Genomic DNA, 27,091 nt, shown 5'->3' with positions numbered 1-27,091 from the left:
GGATGGGTTTGTGAGGTACCTATTTCTTTGCAGTGTCAAGGGATCCAGTTAAACGCTTTTCTCCCCTCATATTCTCAATGATCTTTTGACCTTTGTACCATCGATCTTTCACTAACCAAATAGCTCTCCTGCTTGTTTGGGATGTAATGGTCAATGTTCTTGTCTCCCCAGTCAAAGACCAGTTCCTCCTCCTCTCTGTCATTCACCCACATTATTTCCTTGGAGATGTCGGCAATGATCTGTTGTAGCTCTCGCAGTTGCTGGGTCCGACTGTTGGACAGTCTCTAGCATGTAGAATCAAACAAAGACCCAAATAAATGGCCAAGAACTGAAAAAGTGCAAAAAAACAATAAATCAGAAATAGTATTCTTCTCTCCCACCTGTAGACCGTCCCATTCCTGTTCCAGATGATGGAGGTTTCCCTTGTCCCCTTTTTTTATCTAAAGAGAGAGTTGTATTAGTCCATTACTGAAGACTGTGACTTTGTAAATCAGATGAATTCAAGTTCAACTTCAACCTCTTTCTCGTCTCTTCCATAGTACACACTTGGCATACAAGGGAGCAAAACACCGTTGTCCACGGTGCAACATGTACAACATACAAGACACCACTAAAAGTCACAACAAAAAAAATCACTAAAAGAAAGAGATATATAATCACAAAAAAACAGAGTATAATAACATAATAAATATAATAATCTGGATGGTTGCAGGATACACAATATCTTGTGATAATAGTTACGTTCTATGGCCAGTCAGAACTGTTGACAAATTTGAAAATATTCTACACGCCTTTGGTCCATTTGTGCCATTTACATGCAGGGATTCTTCACCTCGAAAACTCTAATTAAGATCAAAATATGCGTATAAAACACATCTTTGCGGCCTCTGCTTGTAACTAAAGCAGTTTTGGCACATTTCATCGCTTCTAATTTCCTCAAAACATTAATTACCAACCCCTATGTTTCCTCAGATACCGATAGACTGTGCTGGAATACATAGTGGACCATCACTCACCAAGTCATCCCTGGCACGGTCTACCTCGGGGCTCCTCTGGATGGAGCTATGAAACTTCTGATGGCTGATGAGCTGCTGCTTGATGGTTGCTGGATCGTCTCCCCAGAAAGACGTCTCAATAAGACGCTAGAATGCAGAATAAACATTTGCAATTTAACTAGCTCACATAATTTCACAGAACAAATACACACGTGTAACTCGTTCACACATGCTAAAAGACAGATTGCTCGTGAGGTGCACGTATAAACACACACAAACACACTCAAAACTTCTCTCTCTCTCTCTCTCTCTCTCTCTCTCTCTCTCTCTCTCTCTCTTGCTCTCTCTCAATGACAAAAGCACACACATTTTCAAACAACATAATCCTGTTTGCGCTGACTGTAGCCTATGCCTGCTGTGGGCCTATTCCAACCAGCAGGTGGTGGCAGAGAAACTAGCTGAGCATGAATGTTGTACCCATAGCCAGAAAAAGCCAGAAACTAAACAGCAAATATCTTAGGAATCTACCAGCAGACAAGTAGTCTGAGCATCTTAAACCATTGCTCTGTTTTTATGGTTTGCTTCCCCATAGTTTTGGGAAGCAAACCATAGATGTGTGTGTGTGTGTGTGTGTGTGTGTGTGTGTGTGTGTGTGTGTGTGTGTGTGTGTGTGTGTGTGTGTGTGTGTGTGTGTGTGTGTGTGTGTGTGTGTGTGTGTCTTTTTACTTTTTTTCATTTCTTTCACCCCTCATAAAATGTATGGCTGCCAGTGCTGCAATCCAATGCGTTTATGAGGGCTACTCATTTAAGAATGGCTAGACACACTCTGGAAACCGTCACAAAAACCCTAATCTGGGGATCTTTGACCACACAGAGCGGAGGAATGTTTTCCTCTCTTCACTCTATTTGAACCTCATATATAATTTTTGTAACATCTGGAGTTGGTCAGTTTCACCGTGATGGTCTGTCTGTTCTGAAACACAGTATGTGTGTACCTTTTGCTGTCCGATCCAGGCTATAGCCTCATGGAAGCTCCTTCCAGGTTCTTCCCAGCCTCCAGAACTCCCTCTGCTGCCCCGGGTCCTCCTCTGCATGGTACCCATGGCCATGTGAACCCCCCTCAGATGATCTGAGCACACCTCCACACTGCACACAAGGTTTGGGCAAGAGCAATGAAAACAGAGGAAGAGAGAGGGGGTTAGGTGGAGTGAAATAGACTGACAGCACGAATAAGGAAAGCAGGAGGAGTGGCGTTAATTTTCTGTACCTTCTGACTACATTTTCATTTGGCTGACCCATCTGTTTTAAATCCATAGCACAGCTCTTCAGCTGCTCTATGGCCTCTCGGGCCAAGGACATGCAGCGCTCCACATCCCCTGGAGCCGCACCCTGCAGAGCACAAACACGTGATATAAACACAGATTTTTAGCAAGTGCTAATGCTAAAGCTGCATTTTACAATTGTCAGTCTGACAGGGTCCAAGAAATAGTTTTTCTATACTTTCCTCTCTTTAATGCATAATCACTAGCATGTACTTTTCACACAAGCAGTATTATGAATGTTTCAAACATGTGCCAACATAGTAAACATGTAAGAATCCCAAATCAGATGAAAGGCATGTAGTAAATAAATATTTCAGTATAATGCTTTCATTAAAATAGCATGGTTTCCACTACATGTGGAGACCCTCTGAGTTTTCAGCTGATAACTTCTGCTCTAACACACACACACACACACACACAAAAAAGCATTATTGATGTCCTTGGTGACAACCATGACTCATTTTAATCACTTCAAATAACATATAATCCCTTTGCTTTGTGATATTGAAATATTTAAGATGTTCAGGCCCTGACAAGCCCCACCATGGCACTGTTGTTAGAAAGTGGCCCGTATAAACAGGTGACAAATGCAACATGACTTACAGACTGCATGGCATGCTCAGCTTTTCCCAAGTAGTCCTGACATTTTCCCTGGAGGAGAAAGGCCCTCTGATTAACGCCATCAAGGTAAAAGCCACTGCAGAGGGAAAGCAGAGGGCATTCATCACTGTTAAGATCAGTACTGCTATCATTTTAATCTAATTGATGTACATCGCCATTCATCATCTTCACCAGCACCACTGCTGTGACAGCCAGCAAAAGGAAATTATGAACCGTGGATCTCTGCACTCCCTATGCCAATTTGCAACCTAATTACTCCAACTGGTGCAACTCGGCCTTGTAGATGCACAGCTGACAGTCTCATCGGCCAAACTCTTTGTTTGTCCTCTCCCAATTACTACTGCAGTGAGCTGTTTTCTCTGTGCGTAATAGTTTGGAGGGTCTGAGCCTGGCACATGTCCCTTGAATGGAGAGCACATGCAGAGCTGATGTGGCAGAGAGAAGTTAGCAGCTCAGTGCAAGCAATTGCTCAAACTGAACATTTCTCCCTAAGGAGCGAGAGAGGAATCTTAAGTGCCTATGCAAAACAGAGGCTGTTTCAGAAGCAAATACAGCAATGCTTTCGATACATTTGTCTGATTCATTGCAAGTTCAAACAAAAATCATAATGAAAACATTCATGTCTAATGAAACATTATAGTGGTATTCAAACTTCAGGTGTAACAGTATGAATAGAAAGCTATAAAGTCTTTTAATGTGCTACACGTATGCTACTACAATTCATAAGCACACTGAAATGCATTATATTTCTTGTCATTGTTAAAACGGTAATAAACACATTTTGTGAATGATTGCAAACTTGTTTTCCTCACTGTATCACAAGCCTGCAACAGCACTGCAACTTTTAAAGAAACTTTGGGCATTGTTTTATAAAAGGCTATGTGCATAAAGCAGTATATACCTTGACAAAATGTGCTAACACAAATGTGACATCTGTGTGCTGCTGAAACAATGGATGAATGAAAATGTACAAACGATCCCCATGTCTTTATTGAAAGCAAAAAGGCAATTTGTAGGGTCAGGTGCAAGATGAAAAACAAAAAAGAGGTAGAAAAATCAGTGACACACTGAATATGCATAGCTACTTTTTTTTCCAGGAAGCGGTCTTTTCTCATTTGCACCCAAACTGGTTTACCTTGTGTCTATCAGAATGTCTCGTTAGTAGCCTACATTTGTTCCTTTGATTAATGTAGTGAGAATTTACTGGATATATCAGGTTTAGGACAACTGTTTTACAACGGATGAGCTTTTTATCACCTCAAAAATGGCAGTAGGGTTCATACAACACTGTCTATAGGGGTATTCATGCCCACCATTGTTTGGAGAGAAGCAGTGGGTGGGAGTTAATATTTAATACCACCTATTTGCGTGTAAGCTGTCCTGCCTGCATCGGGGCAACAATTGTCCTTACATAAAAAGCAAACCATAAAAGCAGCAGGTGGTAGTGAGGAAAGCTACGAGATATGGCTTCGCTATGAACCAAATTGAAATACATACCCCTGTCCACCTCCCATTCCACCTCCTATAGAGGTTTTTGAAAAGGTGTAGCTGTTGTAGCCATCCATGTAAGGATCCGGAGGCCCATATCCATTACCACCACCTTGCATGACCTCGCTCCGGGCATAATGGTAAACTCCTCCTGCATTCAGGTCTCCCCTGGAACCGGATCTGTGGCTTTGGTGGAGTGCTCTGTGGGACCCAGACAAACTCATTTTGTCCTCAAAAGTGATGTCGATGTGGGGAAAAAAATAACAAAAAAACTCTTGGGGTTTATGCACGCTTGTCAGAGGAGAGGGGAGGCAGGTTAGCAATGACGCTTGCCCTCTCCTCTCTTGTCTGCCCTGGGCGTCATCCTGCTGCAGACTGGAGCTCACACAGAGGAGAGGATCAGTTTTGGAAGGGGAGAAAAGACCACACCTCTTTTCAACCTGCTTGACACAAAAGAGGCTTTCTCTCGATGTCCCTCCCCTTCCCACTGAGCTGGAGGCAACAACTCTGTGTGTGTGTGTGTGTGTGTGTGTGTGTGTGTGTGTGTGTGTGCCATAAAGTAATGCAAATCACTACTTCACCATTACCCATTTTAGTGGTTAATATTAGTCATGGTGATCCACCTGCATCCCACCACCACTCAGGTCTTGATTATATAATAACGTGGATTTGTACACTTGTCTGTCTTTGTTTATAAAAGTTCTACTTGTGGATGCAAACAAACGCAAACACTCACAGGCTAAACACATGCCTCTGGCAAAACATGGAAAGAGTACACAGGAAAAACTAGTTTGTTAGTATCCTTGCCTTAGTTTGGATGATTGCCCTCTTCAGTGCCCATGATCAACTTTGGTTGCAGAAGTAATAGCTTTTGCAAGGGTTTGAACATGCGAGCTTCTTACATGGATGATTGAAACGGTGTAAGTGTTTGATCCAAGGCTTTAAGCATGGTAAAATTCCCATTGTCCATTAAATAATGAACCTCCACAGACATTTTCTTATTTGTAGAGTGTGTCATATCTAACAAGGACAACCCCACCCACTCGTGCGGTTGAGCATGCACACACACACACACACACACACAGGTGCACATAAATAAAGACTTTCTCTCGTTCTCCCTCTGCTCCCTGACACAGAAACTCTCGCTCTCTAAGTAAATCGGTATATATTTCCTGATAAACATACCTCAAAGTAAATCAGTATATACTTCCTGATAAACGTACCTCGAAGTAAATCAGTGTATATTTCCTGATAAACATACCTCTAAGTACATTACATTACAGTCATTTAGCCAACTCTTTTATCCAAAGCAACTTACAATAAGTGCATTTAACGTAGGAAATCAGGAGAACTACTAGTCATCAGGGGTCATAAGTGCATCTAAACAAGCATATAAGAGCAAAACCAGTGCTAAAGTAAAAGTGCAAGAAATTGATTTTTTTTTTAATGAGTGAATACAATAAGTGCTAAGAACAAGTAACAGGGTCGTAGGTCTTGAAGAGGTGAGTTTTCAACCTGCGCCAAAAGATGGACAGCGAGTCCGCTGTCCTGACATCAGGGGGGAGTTCATTCCACCACTGTGGGGCCAGGACAGAAAAGAGCCGTGACCGGGTCGATCGGCAGCAGGCGCCTCTGAGGGACGGGGCAACCAGGCGTCCCGAGGCAGCAGAGCGAAGTGGTCAGGCGGGGGTGTGGGGCTTGACCATGGCCTGGAGATAGGAAGGAGCTGTTCTTTTCACGGCCCTGTAGGCTAGCACCAGAGTCTTAAACTGGATGTGAGCAGCTACTGGAAGCCAGTGTAGGGACATGAGAAGGGGAGTTGTGTGGGGGAACTTATGGCCGTTGAACACCAGACGAGCTGCAGCTTTCTGAACAAGCTCCAGAGGTCTGATGGCCGATGCCAGGGTGCCAGCAAGGAGGGAGTTGCCGTAGTCCAGCCAGGAGATGACCAAAGCCTGGATGAGCACCTGTGCCATCTCATTGGTGAGGAATGGGTGAATCCTCCTGATGTTACAGAGGAGAAATCTGCAGGAGCGAGCAACCGATGCAACGTTTGCAGCAAACGACAGTTGGTCGTCCAAGATCACACCTAGATTCCTCACAGTCCGAGTTGGCGTCACCGCGGTGTGTTGTCAATGGTGATGGCCAGGTCTTGGTGTGGGCAACCTTTCCCCGAGAGGAACATCAGCTGTGTCTTGTCCAGATTGAGTGTCAGGTGGTGTGTCGTCATCCACTCCGAGATGTCAGTCAAGCACGCAGCAATGTGTGTCTCTACTTGTGTGTCAGAGGGAGGAAAGGACAAGATCAGCTGGGTGCCATCGACATAACAGTGGTAAGAGAAGTCATGAATAACAGAACCCAGGAATGTTGTGTACAGGGAGAAAAGGAGAGGACCCAGAACCGAACCCTGTGGAACGCCTGTAGTGAGTCTGCGAGGCTCCGATCCCCTCCATGTCACCTGGTAGGAGCGACCCATCAGGTAGGATGCAAACATTGAGAGTGCAGAGCCTGTGACACCCAGCCCCTCGAGGGTAGAGAGGAGGATCTGGTGGTTCACTGTGTCGAACGCAGCTGACAGGTCCAGGAGTATCAGGACAGAGGAGAGAGAGTTTGCTCTTGCAGAGTGCAGTGATTCTGTCACTGCAAGGAGGGCCATCTCTGTTGAGTGACCCACCCTGAACCCAGACTGGTTGGGGTGCAGGAGGTTGTTCTGGTGGAAGTACAAAAAAAGTTGGTTAAAGACAGCACGTTCGAAAGTTTTGGATAGAAAGGGTAGAAGGGAAACTGGTCTGTAGTTTTTGATGTCAGAGGGGTTAAGTGATGGTTTCTTCAGAAGGGGGGTGACTCTAGCAGTCTTGAAGGCAGATGGAAAGCATCCTGCCTGGAGGGAGGTGTTGATGAGCTGGGTTAGAAAGGGAAGGAGTTCAGGTGCTATATACTGAAGAAGAGGGGAGGGACCAGGTCAAGGGAGCATGTGGTGGGATGACTGGATGTGATGAGGTTTAGGACCTCGTCAGGGGAGAGGGGAGCGAGGTGGGATAGGGTGGGACATGGAGAGGTGAGGGAGGGTAAAAAGGTGGGATAGCACAAGCAGCACTAACCGGGTGCTGAGAAAAGGAGGCTCTGATGTCATTTACCTTCTTGTCAAAGAAGTTAGCAAAGTCATCAGGGAGAAGGGAGGAAGTAGGAAGAGGAGGTGGGGGTTGAAGAAGTGTAGTGAAGGTTTCAAAGAGTTTCTTAGGATTAGAGGTAGAGAATATGATTTTAGAGCGATAGAAGGCAGTCTTACCAGCAGAAAGGGAGGAGGAGAAAGTGGAAAGAAGAGATTGGAAGTTGAGAAGGTCCTCTGAGAGTTTGCCTTTTCTCCATTTGCGCTCTGCCACTCTCAGGCTCCATCTGTCAGCACGCACTGAGTCAGTCAGCCAAGGGGCAGGTGGAGTTGGGCCTGCAGGCCTGGAGTTGAGGGGACAGAGATTGTCCAGAGAAGAGGAGAGGGTAGAGAGAAGAAGATCAGTAGCAGTGTCAGGGGGGAGGGGAGAGAAAGATTCAGGTGTAGGGAGGATAGAGGTAACAGAGGAAGAAAGATCAGTGGGTGGAGAGAGAGTGGAGGTGTCTACAGGTGGAAACCATGTGGGTAGGGGAAGGGGCTGAGGGAGGTGAAGAGAAGGAGAGAGTAGGACATGAAATAGTGGTCAGAGAGCTGGAGGGGAGTAACAGAGAGATTGGAAATAGGGCAGTGTCTAGTAAAGATAAGGTCCAGCTGGTTGCCGGCCTTGTGGGTAGGAGGAGAGGGTGAGAGGTGAAGGTCAAAGGAGGAGAGGAAAGAGAGAAGAGGCTCTAGCTTGTTAGTGTGGAGGTTGAAGTCACCGAGAAGGATAACCGCAGAGTCATCAACAGGGAAGTGCGAGACAAGTGGGTCAAACTCCTCCAGAAACTCACCAAGGGGGCCTGGTGGGCGGTACACAACCACGATGGTGAGTTTGACTGGATAAGAGACAATAACAGCATGAAATTCAAAAGAGGCCGGAGAAAATTGTGGAATGGAAACAAGAGAGTATTTCCATTTCAGGGAGATTAGCAGGCCAGTGCCACCACCCCGCCTCCCAGCTCTGGGAGTGTGAGAAAAAGAGTACACATCAGACAGAGCTGCGGGTGTGGTAGTGTTTTCTGGCATGATCCAGGTCTCAGTTAGAGCAAGAAAGTTGAGGGAGAGCGAGGATGCGTAGCCTGAGATAAACTCAGTTTTCGGCACCGCAGACTGGTAATTCCAGAGCCCTCCCATCACCACTTGCTCAACGTGAGTGGAGAGAGTGGAATAGATGAGATGGTAGGGTCACAGCGCCTAGGAGTGATCCAACGTCTATGCCAGCCCCGGGAAGAGGAAAGGACAGGAATGTGAAGGAAACACATAGTCTATACTAGGTACACAAAATACAGATGACTGACCGTAACTAAAAAGAGCAGTCCTTGCTTGACGAAGTCTTGGCTTGAAAAAGTCGCGCTTGCCTTTGTTCTTTCTAGCCTTCGTTCAACCTAGACCTGTTTGCCCTCGGCTTGTTTGCCTGACGCTTGGAAGCAGACGCTTCCAAGTAGCAGCAGTGATTTAAAGAACATTGATTGCTATTTGTCTGCCAGGAGTGCAGGCCACACCCTGGCCACTTAACACCCAACTGACCTTTCGCAAAGACCCGCCCCCCTTAGTTACTGTTGCTATGTCAAGTATTTCAGAACTATCCAGGAAGTAGCCGGAAAACACCAAAACATGAAGGAAGAAATCAGCGCATTGTGTGGGTAAAAGTAACAGTAATAATACGTTAGCTGTATTAGCTATCAATAATAGCTAGTAGCAAGCTTAGCTTGGAGCAGACAGGTATTTTTGTTGATTTTGGATGGATTAAGCTGGCCATGGGGTCTGCTATACTGCGAAATCTATTGCCGACATTGCGCTTCTTGCGTTCTGGGGTTCGGGAAGGGAAAGAAGATTACACCCCCTCCAAACTTTTCAGATATCTAGTATCCGATTTGCAGATCTCATAGGCACACCGTTTCAGCATTTTGTTGTGTGTTTGAAAGCTTGACGGACCGTTGCTAAGGTAGGATTGGACAAGCACCGTTCTGGTGCTAAAAGGATAACTAGGTCAAAACAGCTAGGCAACAAGACATATTTAAGGACACACTAGGTGAAAAACAGCTACAGCTAGAATAAGTAAATAAGACAAGTAAGTAAATAGAATAAGACAGCTACAGCTAGAATAAGATCCCACTAGGAACAAGCAGCAGATGTATAGAGAAAAGGACTGATACTCAAGCAGCTGGAATAAGACTAATAGCAACTTGTTAAGCAAGAAAGATGATAATTACTCTATTGTAGATGAACCAGCAATTCAGAATCACTCCAGCAGTTAAAATGCACACCGGATTGAAACTGAATCAGGCCAGACTTATGGGGTAAATCAGTATATATTTCCTGATAAACATACCTCTAAGAAAATCAGTATATATTCCTTGATAAACATACTTCTAATAAATCAGTGTATATGTCCTGATAAACATACCTCTAAGAAAATCAGTATATATTCCTTGATAAACATACTTCTAATAAATCAGTGTATATGTCCTGATAAACATACCTCTAAGTAAATCAGTATATATTTCCTGATAAATATATGTCTAAGTAAATCAGTATATATTTTCTGATAAACATACCTCGAAGTAAATCAGTATATATTTCCTGATAAACATACCTCTAAGTAAATCAGTATATATTTCCTGATAAAAGGAACACTCTGCTCAGCAAATCTCATCTTCAATCTGTTACTGGTTGTATGACTTAAGTGCATAGAATAGATATGATACTTTTCAAACCATGCACAAAATGACCTAAAAGGAGATGCATCGGGGCATCCGGGCGGTGTGGTGGTCTATTCTGTTGCCTACCAACACAGGGATCACCAGTTTGAATCCCTGTGTTACCTCCGGCTTGGTTGGGCATCCTTACAGACACAATTGGCCATGTCTGTGGGTGAGAAGCTGGATGTGGGTATGTGTCCTGGCCGCCGCACTAGCGCCTCCTCTGGTCAGTCAGGGCGCCTGTTTAGGGGTAGGGGGGACTTGAGGGAACAGCGTGATCCTCCCACACGCTATGTCCCCCTGGTGAAACTTCTCACTACTACTACTATTACTACTACTACTACTACTACTACTACTACTACTACTACTACTTTCAGCTGCTCCCATTAGGGGTCGCCACTGCGGATCATCCATTTCCATTTCTTCCTGTCTTCTGCATCTTCCTCTGTCACACCAGCCACCTGCATGTCTTCCCTCACCACACCCATAAACCTCCTCTTTTGCCTTCCTTTTTCCCTCTTCCCTGGTAGCTCCATTCAGCATCCTTCTCCCAATATACCCAGCATCTCTCCTCCACACATGTCCAAGCCATCTCAATCTTGCCTCTCTTACTTTGTCTCCAAAGCGTCCAACTTGAGCAGTCCCTCTAATATAATCACTCTTAATTCTGTTCTTCTTCGTCACCCCCAGTGAAAATCTTAGCATCTTCAACTCTGCCTCCTCCAGCTCTGCCTCCTGTCTTTTTGTCAGTGCCACTGTCTCCAAACCATATAACATAGCTGGTCTCACAACCATCTTGTAAACCTTCCCTTTAACCCTTGCTGGTACCCTTCTGTCGCAAATCACTCTTGACACTCTTCTCCACCCACTCCACCCTGCCTGCACTCTCTTCTTCACCTCTCTCCTGCACTCCCCATTACTTTGGACAGTTGACCCTAAGTATTTAAACTCATATGCCTTCATCACCTCAACTCCTTTCATCCTGACCATTTCACTGTCCTCCCTCTCATTCACGCATAGGTATTCCATCTTGCTCCTACTGACTTTCATTCCTCTTCTCTCCAGTGCATACATCCACCTCTCTTGGCTCTCCTCAACCTGCACCTTGCTCTCGCTACAGATCACAATGTCATCCGCGAACATCATCGTCCATGGAGACTCCTGCCTGATCTTGTCCGTCAACCTGTCCATCACCACTGCAAACAATAAAGGGCTCAGAGCTGATCCTTGATGTAATCCCACCTCCACCTTGAACCCATCTGTCATTCCAACCACGCACCTCACCATTGTCACACTTCCCTCATACATATCCTGCACCACTCCTACATACTTCTCTGCAACTCCCGACTTCCTCATAGAATACCACACCTCCTCTCTTGGCAGCCTGTCGTATGCTTTCTCTAAATCTACAAAGACACAATGTAACTCCTTCTGACCTTCTCTATACTTCTCAATCAACATTCTCAAAGCAAACATCGCATCTGTAGTGCTCTTTCATGGCATGAAACCATACTGCTGCTCGCTAATCATCCCCTCTCTTTTTAACCCAGCTTCTATCAAGAGACTCCAATTGGTCCAGAACACACCCGCCCGACTTTTAACTTTCACCAAATCCTGGCACCACATCACCCCAGTCCTAAAAGACCTCCACTGGCTACCCATCTCCCACCGGATCAATTATAAACTCCTGGTTCTTACGTATAAAGCCCTTCACAAATTGGCTCCCCCATACCTCACCGATCTCCTCTCCCCCTACCAACTCTCTCGGTTCCTCAGATCCACCTCAGCCTCCCTTCTCTCTACCCCCAGGTCCAACCTCCGTGGCTTTGGTGACCGAGCCTTCTCCAGAGCAGCTCCCAGGCTCTGGAACTCACTTCCCCAAATCATTAGAGACTCAGAATCCCTCTCACTCTTCCAATCCCATCTCAAGACACACCTTTTCTCCACTGCCTTCTCGTGCCCCCGCCCCATCCGCTCATACACCCCTGGTCTGGGGCAGGCTGGGGACTGAGCGCTTGACCTGCATCTGTGATTTATGTGATTTATGATGTTTTTTTTTCTTTCCCTTTATATCTGTCCAAGTCGGAGAGTACTGCTGGTGTCATCTGTGGCTGCCGCTTCTCCCTCTCGTAGCCCCCTTTCCCATCCACCCCTGTATGTCTGTGTTATGTTTATCTGTCATCTTGTTTCACCTATTTATTGTAAAGTGACTGAGTACTTGAAAAGCGCCATATAAGATTGATTTATTATTATTATTACTCTTTCCCATATCTTCATGCTGTGGCTGGTCGACTTTATACCTCTGTAGTTGCTACAGTTCTGCACATCGCCCTTATTCTTGAAAGTTGGTACCAATATGCTTCTTCTCCACTCCTCAGGCATCCTCTTACTTTCCAAGATTGTGTTAAACAATCTAGTTAAAAACTCCACTGCCATCTCTCCTAAACATCTCCATGCCTCCACAGGTATGTCATCAGGACCAACTGCCTTTCCACTCTTCATTCTCTTCATAGCTGCCCTCACTTCCTCCTTGCTAATCCACTGCACTTCCTGATCCCTACATCATCCAACCTTCTCTTTCTCTCATTTTCTTCATTCATCAGCCCCTCAAAGTACTCCTTCCACCTTCTGAGCACACTCTCCTCACTTGTCAGCACATTTCCATCTCTATCCTTGATCGCCCTAACTTGCTGCACATCCTTCGCAGCTCGGTCCCTCTGTCTAGCCAACCAGTACAAGTCCTTTTCTCCTTCCTTAGTGTCTAACCTGTCATACAACTCACCATACACCTTTTCCTTTGCCTTTGCCACCTCTCTCTTCACTTTACGCTGCATCTCCTTGTACTCCTGTCTACTTTCTTCATCTCTGTGACTATCCCACTTCTTTGCCAACCTCTTCTTCTGTATAATTTGCTGTACTTCCTCATTTCACCACCAAGTCTCCTTGTCTTCCTTCCTCTGTCCTGATGACACACCAAGTACCTGTCTCCCACACTATTTCTTCAGTGGTTGCCCAGCCATCCGGCAACTCTTCACTACAACCCAGTGCCTGTCATAACTCCTGCCTGAACGCCACACAACAGTCTTCCTTCTTCAACTTCCACCATTTGATCTTCGGCTCTGCCTTCACTCGCTTCCTCTTCTTGGTCTCCAAAGTCATCCTACAGACCACCTTCCGATGCTGCCTAGCTACGTTCTCCCCTGTCACCACCTTGCAGTCTCCAATCCCTTCCAGATTGCACCTTCTACATAAGATATAGTCCACCTGTGTGCACTTTACTCCACTCTTGTACGTCACCCTGTGTTCCTCCCTCTTCTTGAAATATGTATTCACCACAGCCATTTCCATCCTTTTCACATAATCCACCACCATCTGTCCTTCCATATTTCTCTCCTTGACACCATACCTATCCATCACCTCCTCATCACCTCTGTTCCCTTCACCAACATGTCCATTGAAGTCTGCTCCAATCACCACTCTCTCCTCCTTGGGTACACTGTCCACCACTTCATCCAACTCACTCCAGAATTCTTCTTTCTCTTCCATCTCACACCCAACTTGTGGGGCATATGCGCTGATAACATTCAACAGTACACCTTTGATTTCCAGCTTCATACTCATCACTCTGTCTGACACTCTCTTCACCTCCAGCACACTCTTGACATACTCTTCCTTCAGAATTACCCCTACCCCATTTCTCCTCTCATTCGCACCATGGTAAAAGAGTTTGAACCCACCTCCGATACTCCTGGCCTTACTTCCCTTCCACCTAGTCTCTTGCACACAGTATGCATACCTTTCTTCTTTCCATCATATCAGCCAGCTCTCTCCTTCTACCAGTCATAGTGCCAACATTCAAAGTTCCAACTCTCACCTCCACACTCCTACCTTTCCTCCTCTCTCGCTGCCTCTGGACATGCCTTCCCCCTCTCCTTCTCCTTCGCCCATCAGTAGCATAGTTTCCACCAGCACCCTGCTGGTTAACAGTACCGGTGGCGGTCATTGGTAACCCGGGCCTCAACCGATCCGGTATGGAAATAAGATTTCCATACCGGATCGGTTGGAAATAAGATTTCTGACAGTGAAGGAGTTTCACCTCACCTGACAGTGAGGTGAAACTCCTCATTGTCAGGTGAAAAGAAGGGGCTGGCGACTCCACATGTATCAGAGGAGGCATGTGGTAGTCTGCAGCCCTCCCCAGATCGGCAGAGGGGGTGGAGCAGTGACAGGGATGGCTCGGAAGAGTGGCGTAATTGACTGGGTACAACTGAGTAGAAAAAGGGGGAAAAGGCCAAAAAGAAAAGGTGATGCGTCATATGGTATGTTTATAGTATTTGGGTAGAAACCACCTGTGTTTTACAATTAACAAGCATACTAATATTAATTATGCCTTCCACAGGGAGCTGAAGGCCCCATCCCTGCCAATAGTGATTCATAGTCTTATTGTGGAGAACTTGGCAGGTTAGATACTTAGAAAGAAAGAAGAAAGCCACTTTATTTTGCCATTATATTCTTAAAATGAATTTGTTCTCTGCATTTAATCCATCCTATTGTATAGGAGCAGTGGGCAGCTGCAGCACCCGGGGACCAACTCCAGTTCATCTTTCCATTGCCTTGGTCAGGGACACAGACAAGAGTATTAACCCTAACATGCATGTCTTTTTGATGGTGGGAGGAAACCGGAGCACCTGGAGGAAAAGGACATGGGGAGAACATGCAAGCTCCACACAGAGAGGACATGGGACAGCCTGGGGTTCGAACCCAGGACCTTCTTGCTGTGATGCAGCAGTGCTAACCACTGGGACCGTGCCGCCAAAAAAAGTCCCCATCTGGATTCAAACCAGTGACGTGGCAATTATGTGGCATGCACTCTAATCATCCAGCAACAGAGGCGCCCCATACTTGCCAGTAAAGGCACCGGTGAATTATGGTCTGTCTTCTCACTGCTGCCCTGTGAACCCAGTTGGTGCTGAGGCTTCTTACACAGGTGTGTGCGAGTGTGTATTTAGGCAGGACAGGGATTTCTCTGTATGTGAGTTCAGGTGAGCATGCATATGTTTGTGAGACAGAGGCAGATAAAGAAAAGGGGATAAATTGGGTAGATCATGATGTATTTTTTGCCGTGTGTGATTTATTGCAGCTCAGTTGTTTTCCATTAACTCAACTAGATGATTGCAGACTCATGCTCCTATGTGAATGACAGGGTGCACAGAGGAATGTTAACAAATTGTTGAAGGTATGAAGATGATTTGGCTAGGACAAACTTTAATTTCAAACTGTTTTTAGGGTTACTCTCGGAGCCAACTAGATGTTTTACAAAGAATGATTTATAATAGTAATAAATGTCCAATGTTTTTCTCAAGGCAATAACAACTCAGCCCCACCCTTATAATTGAAATATGCCTCATGGCAAATTTTGTTTTACGGCACGCCTTTGCTTGTGTTAAAAAAAACAAAAAAACAAGCAAAACTCTACACAGTTACCCGTCTTTTGCTGACCCAGGATACAATCACTTGTCTTCATTTGAAAGTTACTGTTTGCATCCTATTTTACAGCACAGGTAGTGTGTTGTAATATGATACTCAGAAAGTTCAAAGTAAACCCTTAAGCAGACACTTAGACTGCTGAGCTTGAACTTTCAGAATGCCTGTGCATGCCTGCATGTGTGCAGTAACTTCACAGTACAAGTCATGACTCGGCAAGCAAGCAAACTGACCCAGTTTTATTGCACTTTTGATATAATGCAGTTTGCTGGACCTCAAATACATTTAAACTGTCAAACCAATCAAGGAATGTACCATGCTCCAAGTGCATTCGTGAGCGCTGCAGTTCATGATACATGCTGGTTGAGCAAGGTGAATGTTTCGAGGCGTGGGTGTGTGCAGGAGGCGTTGGCTCAGGGTTCCCACCTTCTGATGTCTCTCCCATTCCCAAATCTCCGAGACAGGATTAGACATGCACGCTTGAATGGCTATGTTAGGGCTTCTTGTATAATCGCAGTCTCACCGAATCACAACTGTGTGTCTTTGTGTGTGTTCCAAACTGAGCAGAATCAGACAGTGGGAACTCTGTGAGCTACAACTTGACCAACACTGACTTTCTCTTGGAAACCAGAAGTCCTAGTGCTATCGTTTGCAGAGCAATTCTGCAAGCGTGTGAATGTGAGCATATGTCTGTGAATGTGTGTTGTGTATCAGGGAGATGCAGAGATTTGGTATGGATTCTTTCACAGATGACAAAGATAGGAAAATGCCAAAGAATAAAAGTCAACCAACTCAACATACATTTATTTTCCTCGAGTAATTGACCTTTTCAGCAGAGTTGTTTGATAAGGTTAGCTCCCCAGTCCCCTTCTTATCACCCCCTAATGTGCGTCTCTGAAACGAAAACACTTTGACTCTCTCTCTTAGGAGGTTTATGTGCTAGTGTGGCAGAACCGGTCTCCCGTCAATCCCAGCTGACTTGACTACGCCCTTCAAAAGACCACCAAGTGTGTGATTTTGTCCCACAGGTGAGTGGGAAAAGATGCCTGGGTCTGGCATGCTCAGCTTGCAGGTTCGAAATCAAGTGACGAGCTCCAGAAATCGATGCTAATACTGACTGATGTTCCAACATTTTAACCCCTGCTGCACCTCTCCACACACGGGATACATGCATATGCACACACAAGCACACACACACACACACACATATGCATGCCCACACGTGCACACATATCCTCTGTCCAGACAGATCAGCCTGTGTTGCTTTGACACTCACCAAGGAGAGCAGAGGTTGATTATTTTCTTACTGTCTGCTGATCTGTTTTTCATTCTCTTAGAGCTGTCATCACCCTTTCAATACCTGTTTGTTTTGCTTGGATGTCAAATGAATGTGGTGTGTGTGTGTGTGTGTGTGTGTGTGTGTGTGTGTGTGTGTGTGTGTGTGTGTGTGTGTGTGTGTGTGTGTGTGTGTGTGTGTGTGTGAACGAAAAATTGCTTGTTTCCAAACAAGATTATTGAAGGTGATGATGAAGAATGATAATGGGAACTGTTTTGAGAGTGCCTCCTTTTCACGTATTGGCACTTCTTTGTTCAAAACCATTAAATCTCTTAAAGAAAAAAATAAATAAAAAGCTGCTAACATCAGCAGACCTTCTATCCTAGCATGTATATCATACTACAGTAAAAAGTAACAACTTTTGCCTATGGCCTAAGGACAACATTGGGTGAAGTGGGGTGCTCTTGGTGACATTGAAGACACAAAGTTAACATTTGGACTTGGTCATTGTTGTGGTGCTTAAACAGCGAAGCTGAATCAGTGGGAAATGTCCATGTGCAAAGAAAGATTATGATGCATTTTAATATATTTTGAATTTGGCAAGTCAGTATGAGTTGTCATGAAGAAGAAAGAGCAATGCTAGTTATGCACTCACAGGTGTGGCCCTGTAATTCCTTTACCAAACACCTCCAGGCTGAGGCATGCTGATTGGACATCCATACCTGCACCCTGTCCAAGAGAAACAGAGACACAGACAGATAGACAGCCAGACTTATGAACAGACAGATAGACATATGAACAGACAGACAGACATATGCACAGACAGACAGATATATGAACAGACAGACAGACATATGCACAGACAGACAGATATATGCCCAGACAGACAGACATATGAACAGACAGACAGACAGACAGACAGACAGACAGACAGACAGACAGACACACAGACAGACAGACAGACAGACAGACAGACAGACAGACATATGAACAGACAGACAGACATATGAACAGACAGACAGACATATGCACAGACAGACAGACAGACATATGAACAGACAGACAGACAGATAGACATATGCACAGACAGACAGACATATGAACAGACAGACAGACATATGAACAGACAGCTAGACATTCACAGACAGACAGACATATATGCACAGACAGAAAGACATGAACAGTAAGACAGACATATGCACAGACAGACATATGAACAGACAGACAGACATATGCACAGACAGACACATGAACAGTAAGACAGACATGAACAGACAGATAGACATATGAACAGACAGATAGACATATGAACAGACAGACAGACATATGAACAGACAGATAGACATATTCACAGACAGACAGACATATGCACAGACAGAAAGACATGAACAGTAAGACAGACATATGCACAGACAGACAGACATATGCACAGACAGACAGACATATGAACAGACAGACAGACAGACAGACAGACAGACAGACAGACATATGAACAGACAGACAGACATATGAACAGACAGACAGACATATGCACAGACAGACAGACATATGAACAGACAGACAGACAGATAGACATATGCACAGACAGACAGACATATGAACAGACAGACAGACATATGAACAGACAGCTAGACATTCACAGACAGACAGACATATGCACAGACAGAAAGACATGAACAGTAAGACAGACATATGCACAGACAGACATATGAACAGACAGACACATGAACAGTAAGACAGACATGAACAGACAGATAGACATATGAACAGACAGATAGACATATGAACAGACAGACAGACATATGAACAGACAGACAGACATATGCACAGACAGAAAGACATGAACAGTAAGACAGACATATGCACAGACAGACAGACATATGCACAGACAGACAGACATATGAACAGACAAACGGACATATGAACAGTAAGACAGACATATGAACAGACAGATAGACATATGAACAGACAGATAGACATATGAACAGACAGACAGACATATGAACAAACAAACAGACATATGAACAGTAAGACAGACATATGAAGAGACAGATAGACATATGAACAGACAGATATACATATGAACAGACAGACAGACATATGAACAGTAAGACAGACATATGTACAGACAGACAGACATATGCACAGACAGACAGACATATGAACAGACAGACAGATATATGCACAGACAGACAGATATATGAACAGACAGACAGACATATGCACAGACAGACAGATATATGCACAGACAGACAGACATATGAACAGACAGACAGACAGACATATGCACAGACAGACAGACATATGAACAGACAGACAGACAGACAGACAGACAGACAGACATATGAACAGACAGACAGACATGAACAGACAGACAGACATACGCACAGACAGACAGACATATGAACAGACAGACAGACAGATAGACATATGCACAGACAGACAGACATATGAACAGACAGACAGACATATGAACAGACAGCTAGACATTCACAGACAGACAGACATATGCACAGACAGAAAGACATGAACAGTAAGACAGACATATGCACAGACAGACATATGAACAGACAGATAGACATACGAACAGACAGACAGACATATGCACAGACAGACACATGAACAGTAAGACAGACATGAACAGACAGATAGACATATGAACAGACAGATAGACATATGAACAGACAGACAGACATATGAACAGACAGATAGACATATTCACAGACAGACAGACATATGCACAGACAGAAAGACATGAACAGTAAGACAGACATATGCACAGACAGACAGACATATGCACAGACAGACAGACATATGAACAGACAAACAGACATATGAACAGTAAGACAGACATATGAACAGACAGATAGACATATGAACAGACAGATAGACATATGAACAGACAGACATATGAACAGACAAACAGACATATGAACAGTAAGACAGACATATGAAGAGACAGATAGACATATGAACAGACAGATATACATATGAACAGACAGACAGACATATGAACAGTAAGACAGACATATGTACAGACAGACAGACATATGCACAGACAGACAGACATATGAACAGACAGACAGACATATGCGCAGACAGACAGACATATGCACAGACAAAAAGACATGAACAGTAAGACAGACATATGCACAGATAGACATATGAACAGAACAGACAGACATATGCAGACAGACTAACACAGAGATAGTGTGAGAAAGACACAAACAGTAAGACAGACAGAGAGCACTTGTTCATGTCTACTTGTGTGTGTGCGTGCGTGTGTGCGTGTGCGCACGTGCGTGTGTATGTGCGCCTGCGGATGTGGGCGTGATAGAGAGCAAAAATGCAAAAGGGGGGAAAGCAAAGGGAAGCATTTGCCCCTGGGGGAATTTGCATTTGAAGGTTAAACAGACGACAGCGCTGGGAAACAATGAAAACTAGCCTCCATGCTCTGCTTTTACTCTCAGCATGGCTATCTGTACTGTTTTAAGTCTACTCTAACTGATGGCACACTATGTGCTTTACATTTAGACAAACATATTGGTTGTCACATCAAGTCAGTAGCTTAAAGTGCCATCTGGTTTGATGGGATGGGAGAGGAGGGCGGCTGGGGGCAGTGGCAGACTGTTCTGGCCGACCGATTGTGTGACAGAAGCCTACCTGTTTCTCCTGGGGTAAGAGGAGGAGAGAAAGAAAAAGAGACAGAAAGAGAGCGGCAATCACTGAGATGTAATCCGACTCCTGGGCCGATGCAGGTCACCGGTGTGACAGAGCATTGTGTCCTACCTGTCATTTGATATATTTTGGCATTCTGCTTCATTTTGTCTGTGATACGCGAACACTTAATATGGACATATCCTCGTTTAAGGATTATTTAATCGATTAAAACTTGTGGGGAAGATACAAATAAACTCCCACTGATAACCATTTTGCAGCATTAAGATAAAGTTATGCTATGAAATCATGTTATATAACAGTTGGAGGTGGCAGTTGTCTGCGTGCTACACATCCTGATTTCTGCAAAGTGAGCGATGCTCTCAGATCCATATTTGATATGATGACCTTGGGGTAACCCTAAAATAACCCTGACTCTATTTCTGACATGAATCTGATTGGATGTATATGACGGTCCAGGACATCGTGTCAGATGTGGATCTGACAACATCTCCTCACTTGCTTCAATCGGGAGAACAGTGTGTGCTATAGTGTGATAACAGGGGGTGTGGCTGGTATAGACGGTGATATACAACACAGCCCCCCCTCCTTCTCCTCTCTCCCCATTTAATAAGAATATCTAAGAGGGGAGGGCTGCATTGAGGAGATGCCGTGCAAGTGAGAGATGAGTAGGAGCTGATCATATGTTCTCACCTATCTGTTAGAGCAACTGCTCCCTGGGGCACTCGCTCCTGTGTCGCTGTCCCAACGCCATGGCTGTCTGTGAATAATTCTCAACCTCAAATACACACATACCACCAGACGCACGAAGGCATGCACGGGTCTCTCGCTCTCTCTCTCTCTCTCTCTCTCTCTCTCTCTCTCTCCTCTCTCTCTCTCTCTCTCTCTCTCTCTCTCTCTCTCTCTCTCTCCCTCTCTCTCTCTCTCTCTCTCTCTCTCTCCTCTCGCTCCTCTCTCACACACACACACACAAACACACACACACGCACACGACGGATACGAGTATGTCAGTGTTTCAAGGTCAAATACTCAGGTGAAAATGCAGTCAAAACCACCACCTCGAAATGCTATCGGCTATCGGAATTACTTCCAGCCCCGTTGCAGACTTATTTACACGTACAAGATGCTGACGAGGTTATTCACGTTGTTACAATGCCGTCCTTAGAAATGTAGATTTTGCTACGGTGGCCCCAACGCCCCCTCGTGGCTGTAGGGCTGCAACAGCATCCCGAACGACGCTACCCGTGTTCCATTGTCTGCAGAGAAGAATAACTAATCATCTAGTCTATACAATAGAAGGGGGGAAATCCTCTTAAATCAAGTAAACGCAGCCTACGTGGGACCCGTCAGTAAATTCACTGACTTCAATCCTCCAAATAGCCAACCTGAAAACCGAATTCCCAGCTAATTTGTTAATTTGCCACCTAATTGATTTGAAATACGGTTGTTGTTGTTTTTTTACGAATATGTGGCAAACTAGTATTATTCTATTGAGACAGGCTGCACAAAGGCGATCATTGTTGCCTGAAGATGCACGTCAGTGGCGCAATCGCCCTCTGTACATTGTCCAATCCCAGTGTATAGCACGACCAAGGGAGGGCGGGGTTTACCCCCACCTCCGCCCCCCACCCACTCCCGCAGCCTCTGTTTAGAGCGCATCCTTGGCACAGCGTTTCTTTGGGAGAAAAAAAAACAAGCCGGCGAAAAACCAGGCAGCGTCTAACGGAGCGCGACCATGCCTCCCTACTGAAGAGCTGCAGGAGGACTGAGCCATGACTGCGAGCTGGGCAATGGGCAGAAGACACAGCCTGGTTTACAGCATAAAGTGATGACCCCTTTGTCTACAGGAGGTCACGGTTTGTACAGGTACAATACCTGTGGCGCGCGTGGATGAAGGGGGTGCTGAGTACTCTCTATGATCGGGATTTCACCCATGGGATACAAAGACGGCGGTGAGCATGCTTGCCTATCAGAGTCCGTACCTCTCAGGGAGCTTCGCAACAACAGCCCACTCCTGAGTGAATCACTCCACTTGGACACATCCTCCGGTCGGTCAGTATGGACACCTTCGCCATGAGGTTGACTACACGGTGAGATTCGGTGCATATCTGCACAACTGCACGCTCTGGGGTTCCCCTGCACGGTGGGGCTTTTTGGGGGGGGGGTACGTATAGGATTTGACTGCGCCCCGGGATCCCTTTGTGTCAAAGGGTTTTACGCAGGGTGGACGGCAGTAAATCGGGGCTTTACGGAGCCCGCTGTTGCGCCCAGCTGCTCTCTTTGTGGCCGGGCCGCGATGGCAGCCGGCCGGCCGGAGGCGCAGGACCACCCGCCGGAAAACGGCTTCACACCACTGGAGCAGACAGCACCGCGGCTCCTGCCTCACGTTGACGGATCGGTCTTGCCGTCTCTGGGCGGATTCGGGAAACATCAGAGGCATCTCGTAGTCCTTACTTGGATACCGGCGTTGTTCATCGGATTAAGCCAGTTTTCGGATTATTTCCTTCTGGCGCAACCCAATAGCACATGTGTGCAGCCCGTTATGAACAGCAGTAACTGGACCGTGGCTCCCCTGCCGGTGGCCGTTACCGGTGGCACGCCCGCGATTCACCTACAAGGCAATGGCACCGGTGAGCCGCTCAACACAGACAACAGCGACTTGCTCTGCACATGCAAGGAGTGGAAGCTGGAGCTGCTGACGGGACTTAGTCAGAATGTGGTTACCAAGGTAACGGCGAGTGTGCGCCAGTTAGGCCCACACTGCATCTCTTTGATCGAAAAAAAACCCCCAAGTGTCAATGTTCGTCCTCCTCCTCACCTTCATCGCCATCCCACTGTTTCCCGGGGGCCAGCCTCGCTCGCTGTAGCGCTGTTCTGTAGGCCTGGAGAGGCAGATGCATACATAGTGGATTGACAGTTGTTTACCCACTGACCTCATTATGAGAGGTCCAGACTAGTTGTGTGTGTGTGTGTGTGTGTGTGTGTGTGTGTGTGTGTGTGTGTGTGTGTGTGTGTGTATCAGGTACCTTTTGGGAAAATCTGATGGGTCCCCATGAGGAAAAGGGTCTATTTTAGGGTTAGGACTTGGGTTTAGGGTTAAGGTTAGAATCAGGATTAGGTTACGGTTTGGGTAAGGGTTAAGGTTAGGCATGTATTTATGATGGTTAAAGTTAAGGGCTAGGGGAAGAATATAGTCAACAAGGGGGTCCCCACAAGTACAGGGTGACAATGGATGTGTGTGTGTGTGTGTGTGTGTGTGTGTGTGTGTGTGTGTGTGTGTGTGTGTGTGTGTGTGTGTGTGTGTGTGTGTGTGTGTGTGTTGAGGGAGAGAGGGGAGAGAGAGAGAGAGAGAGAGAGAGAGAGAGAGAGAGAGAGAGAGAGAGAGAGAGAGAGAGAGAGAGAGAGAGAGAGAGAGAGAATGATATAGTACTGTGTAGTGCTTAGAGAAGATTGCTTAGAGAAGGTCACTTGGACAAGTGATGAAACGTTTCTCTGAATAAACGTGTCTAGTAGATGAACTGATTCAACTTTCTGTGACTGCAGATGCTAGTACAAGTTATGTCATATCCTTGCTGTGGTATTTTCCCCACATTTCTGAGCTGATATACTCTGATCAGTCTGTGAATGAATTGCTGTGTCCTGAATTGTGCCAGACATCTGTTTCCTCAGATAATGCCGCTGTAAATAGCCCAAAGGTAATGAAACTTTTACTGACCGTTCCCTTGTATCACACACACTGCAGGCGATAACAGCGTCAACATTATCAATCATAATCTATCGCCTCTCTCTCTCTCTCTCTCTCTCTCTCTCTCTCTCTCTCTCTCTCTCTCTCTCTCGCTCACCATTCAAGGGCTCATAATGGTTAAAACTTCAAGTGTAAGCAACACAGTGACCTCGTCATTACTAGAGTCTCGTATATTCTTGATATTATGCACACATACACATAAATAAACATATAAACCAGTCCTCAATCTGATTTCAGGCGCTGGAAGCTGTTTTAAATGAAGTGCAGTACTGTGTGCACTGACCCATGGCTTTAGAGGCAAGCACAGCGAGTCATTGATTTCTTTTATTATAGATCTGCACCCATGGTGGCACATATACTGCTGTCTGTAATGTTCTTGCTCTCTCTTTTTTTCTTGTCTTCTCGCATGGTGCAGGTTTGAATATTTAGTAAGCTTAGCATGTTTGCAAACTCACACTGCACACCAGACCTCATGAATAATCAAAAGAGAGAGTGCGTCAGAGTCAGAAAGAGCCTTGCAGAACCTCTTAAGAGATGCTAGCGTCTCTCTCAGTTTTTGTTTTGTCCTTCATATTAGTGCAGAATATCGGTGCCAGGCCACAAATGTATTATGCCTTTTTACCATTTGATCTCTTGGTTGTTAAGGATGACTATTTCTGAAAAATGTTCTGATGAAAGAATTGGCTGTTTTTTTGTTTTCTCTATCGTTCTCTGTCTCTACCCACCTCTCTCGTCTTTCCCTAATTTCCAGTGGAAGCTGGTGTGTGACTCGGCCTGGAAGGTGCACATTGCCAAGTTCTCTTTGTTGGTGGGCTCCATATTTGGCTACCTAGTGATGGGTGTCATGGCTGACTGGTACACTGCCTCCTCTACTTCATTTTTTTTAACCTTTCTGTGTTGTGTTGTGTTGTGTCGTGTCGTGTCGTGTCGTGTCGTGTTGTAAGATTTTTGATTCACTGGTTTGAACCAAACGTGTTTCTCTCGTGTCTTCATCCCTCTAACCTTTGGTCGAATTGTGCTGCCTCATGGGGGGGGGGACACTGCATTGTTTTTGGGATCAGTAGCTATGGAGATGATGTAAAGAAATGCACAGGCCAGTTGGGCCTCAGCCCTGACCTGACCCAATGACCCACTGACCCCAAACCCAGGAAGTCTATAGAGTCCAATGCAAAACACTGTCTGCAGTCCTCTCTTCCACACTAGTACACATCTATGGGACCTTCTGATTTAGCTTGTCACAGCCTAACATTTTACTCCCTACTTAATATGTTTCTCCTCTTCTCTCTATATCCCTCAGGTTTGGCCGTCACCCGGTGTTAATCCTCTCGGTGCTGTTAATGCTGGTGTTTGGTTTGGCCGTCGCCTTCTCGGTCAATGTCACCATGTTCAGCACCTTGCGCTTCTTTGAAGGCTTCTGTCTCGCGGGTCTCACTCTCTCCCTCTACGTGCTCAGTAAGTAGATGTTGAGTGTTCCTTGACCCACTGCCTCCAACCCCCCCCCCCATCCTATTGTCTCAGGTTGTGTACCGTTCCACTTTCCCTGTTACACCCCCAACTTCTCTTTAGATTTGTTTTTGCACTTCCCTGCAATTCTATTGATTTTTGTCCTTTACCCTTGCAAGGCCTTCTCCCTTCTTCTCTCATTACCAGAGCTGCGGTGACATTATTGCTGTGCACCCACTTCTTTTGTTGTTGCAACCCCAGCTCCGTGCTGCTGTGCCCTGCCTCACTCATGCATTGTGTTTTCCCCTTTAAAATGTGATGACTGAAGAGCCAACGCATCTGACCAAGGTGTTCAGAGTGACACCTCGTGCACTGTGTAGGATGTCCTTTTCCAGCTCCCCATTTCTTGTTTTTCTACATCATGCTCGGATGAAAATGTGCTTTTCCTTAACGTTACCCCCCGCCGCTGATCCTGACCCCCACCAATGGCTCGTCTCTCTTTCAGCAGCCCAGAAAGACATTAGTCATACATTATGCGTGGGGGCAAGGGCAGACTTTAAAGGGCTTGGTGGTTGGGTCAGTTTTGTTCCTCTCTGCAGGGGTTTGGATAAAGCTCTGCTGAATGGGATTTAAAAACAAACAAAATGGACACCTCTTAACCATCTGATGAGAGATTCCATGATTTGTTGAGGGTGGCCAATAAAAGGATTCTGATTTTAGACAGTTCTTGTTTTTGGGGTTGTCTCAGGTGATTCAACAAAGGTCTGTCTGGAGCCCCTGAGTCATGTTTCGTGTGTGTGGTGGTGGTGGTGGGGGTTGGTGGGGGGGTGAGGGTGGAAGGCAGCGAGGGAGAGCACATGACATCAATGTTATTCGGAAGGACTTTGACGGGAGGCTGACTCATCTGATTTTTTATTTCAGTTCCTCATGGAGCTTGATAGAAACTCTGGCTCGGCGTTTTTATTTTATTTTATTTTATTACTTTTTTTGCTTGACCGCTCGTGACCAGTGTGTCAGCGTTTTATGGAGTTCTCTCCGTTTTAAGACAAGCTGACCTTGTCTCATTTCTCTCACTTTCTTTATCGCCTCTCACACACACGCACACACTTAGCTCAGCAAGGTTTACAATTTCACTTCTTGTTATTGCTGTTGGTTTGTCTGCAAAGCAAAAATACCGTTAATGGGATCC

The 27,091-nt window shown here is 45.5% G+C and overlaps 2 protein-coding genes across 3 annotated transcripts in view; one reads left to right on the top strand and one right to left on the bottom strand.

The window, feature by feature from the left end:
• LOC130110157 (desmoplakin-B-like) overlaps positions 1–17,697 on the bottom strand; it is a 50,909-nt gene extending 33,212 nt beyond the window's left edge. Inside the window, 8 exon segments of the mRNA XM_056277152.1 lie at positions 117–284; positions 381–440; positions 1,017–1,142; positions 1,991–2,141; positions 2,263–2,384; positions 2,921–3,014; positions 4,436–4,627; positions 17,692–17,697. Of these exon segments, the coding sequence (XP_056133127.1) occupies positions 117–284; positions 381–440; positions 1,017–1,142; positions 1,991–2,141; positions 2,263–2,384; positions 2,921–3,014; positions 4,436–4,545 (831 nt within the window). The 5' untranslated portion in view covers positions 4,546–4,627; positions 17,692–17,697.
• Positions 17,698–22,405: 4,708 nt separating this feature from the next.
• LOC130109213 (solute carrier family 22 member 23) overlaps positions 22,406–27,091 on the top strand; it is a 19,175-nt gene continuing 14,489 nt past the window's right edge. For both annotated transcript variants that reach the window (XM_056275995.1, XM_056275996.1), the window contains exons 1-3: positions 22,406–23,442; positions 25,211–25,314; positions 25,757–25,911. In XM_056275995.1, the coding sequence (XP_056131970.1) occupies positions 23,011–23,442; positions 25,211–25,314; positions 25,757–25,911 (691 nt within the window). In that variant the 5' untranslated portion in view covers positions 22,406–23,010. The remainder of the gene's footprint in view (positions 23,443–25,210; positions 25,315–25,756; positions 25,912–27,091) is intronic.

Source organism: Lampris incognitus, chromosome 3 (assembly GCF_029633865.1).
Source record: "Lampris incognitus isolate fLamInc1 chromosome 3, fLamInc1.hap2, whole genome shotgun sequence".
Lineage (NCBI taxonomy): Eukaryota > Metazoa > Chordata > Actinopteri > Lampriformes > Lampridae > Lampris > Lampris incognitus.
Note: the sequence above shows the minus strand (reverse complement) of the source record. Positions and strands in the feature narration are given on the sequence as shown.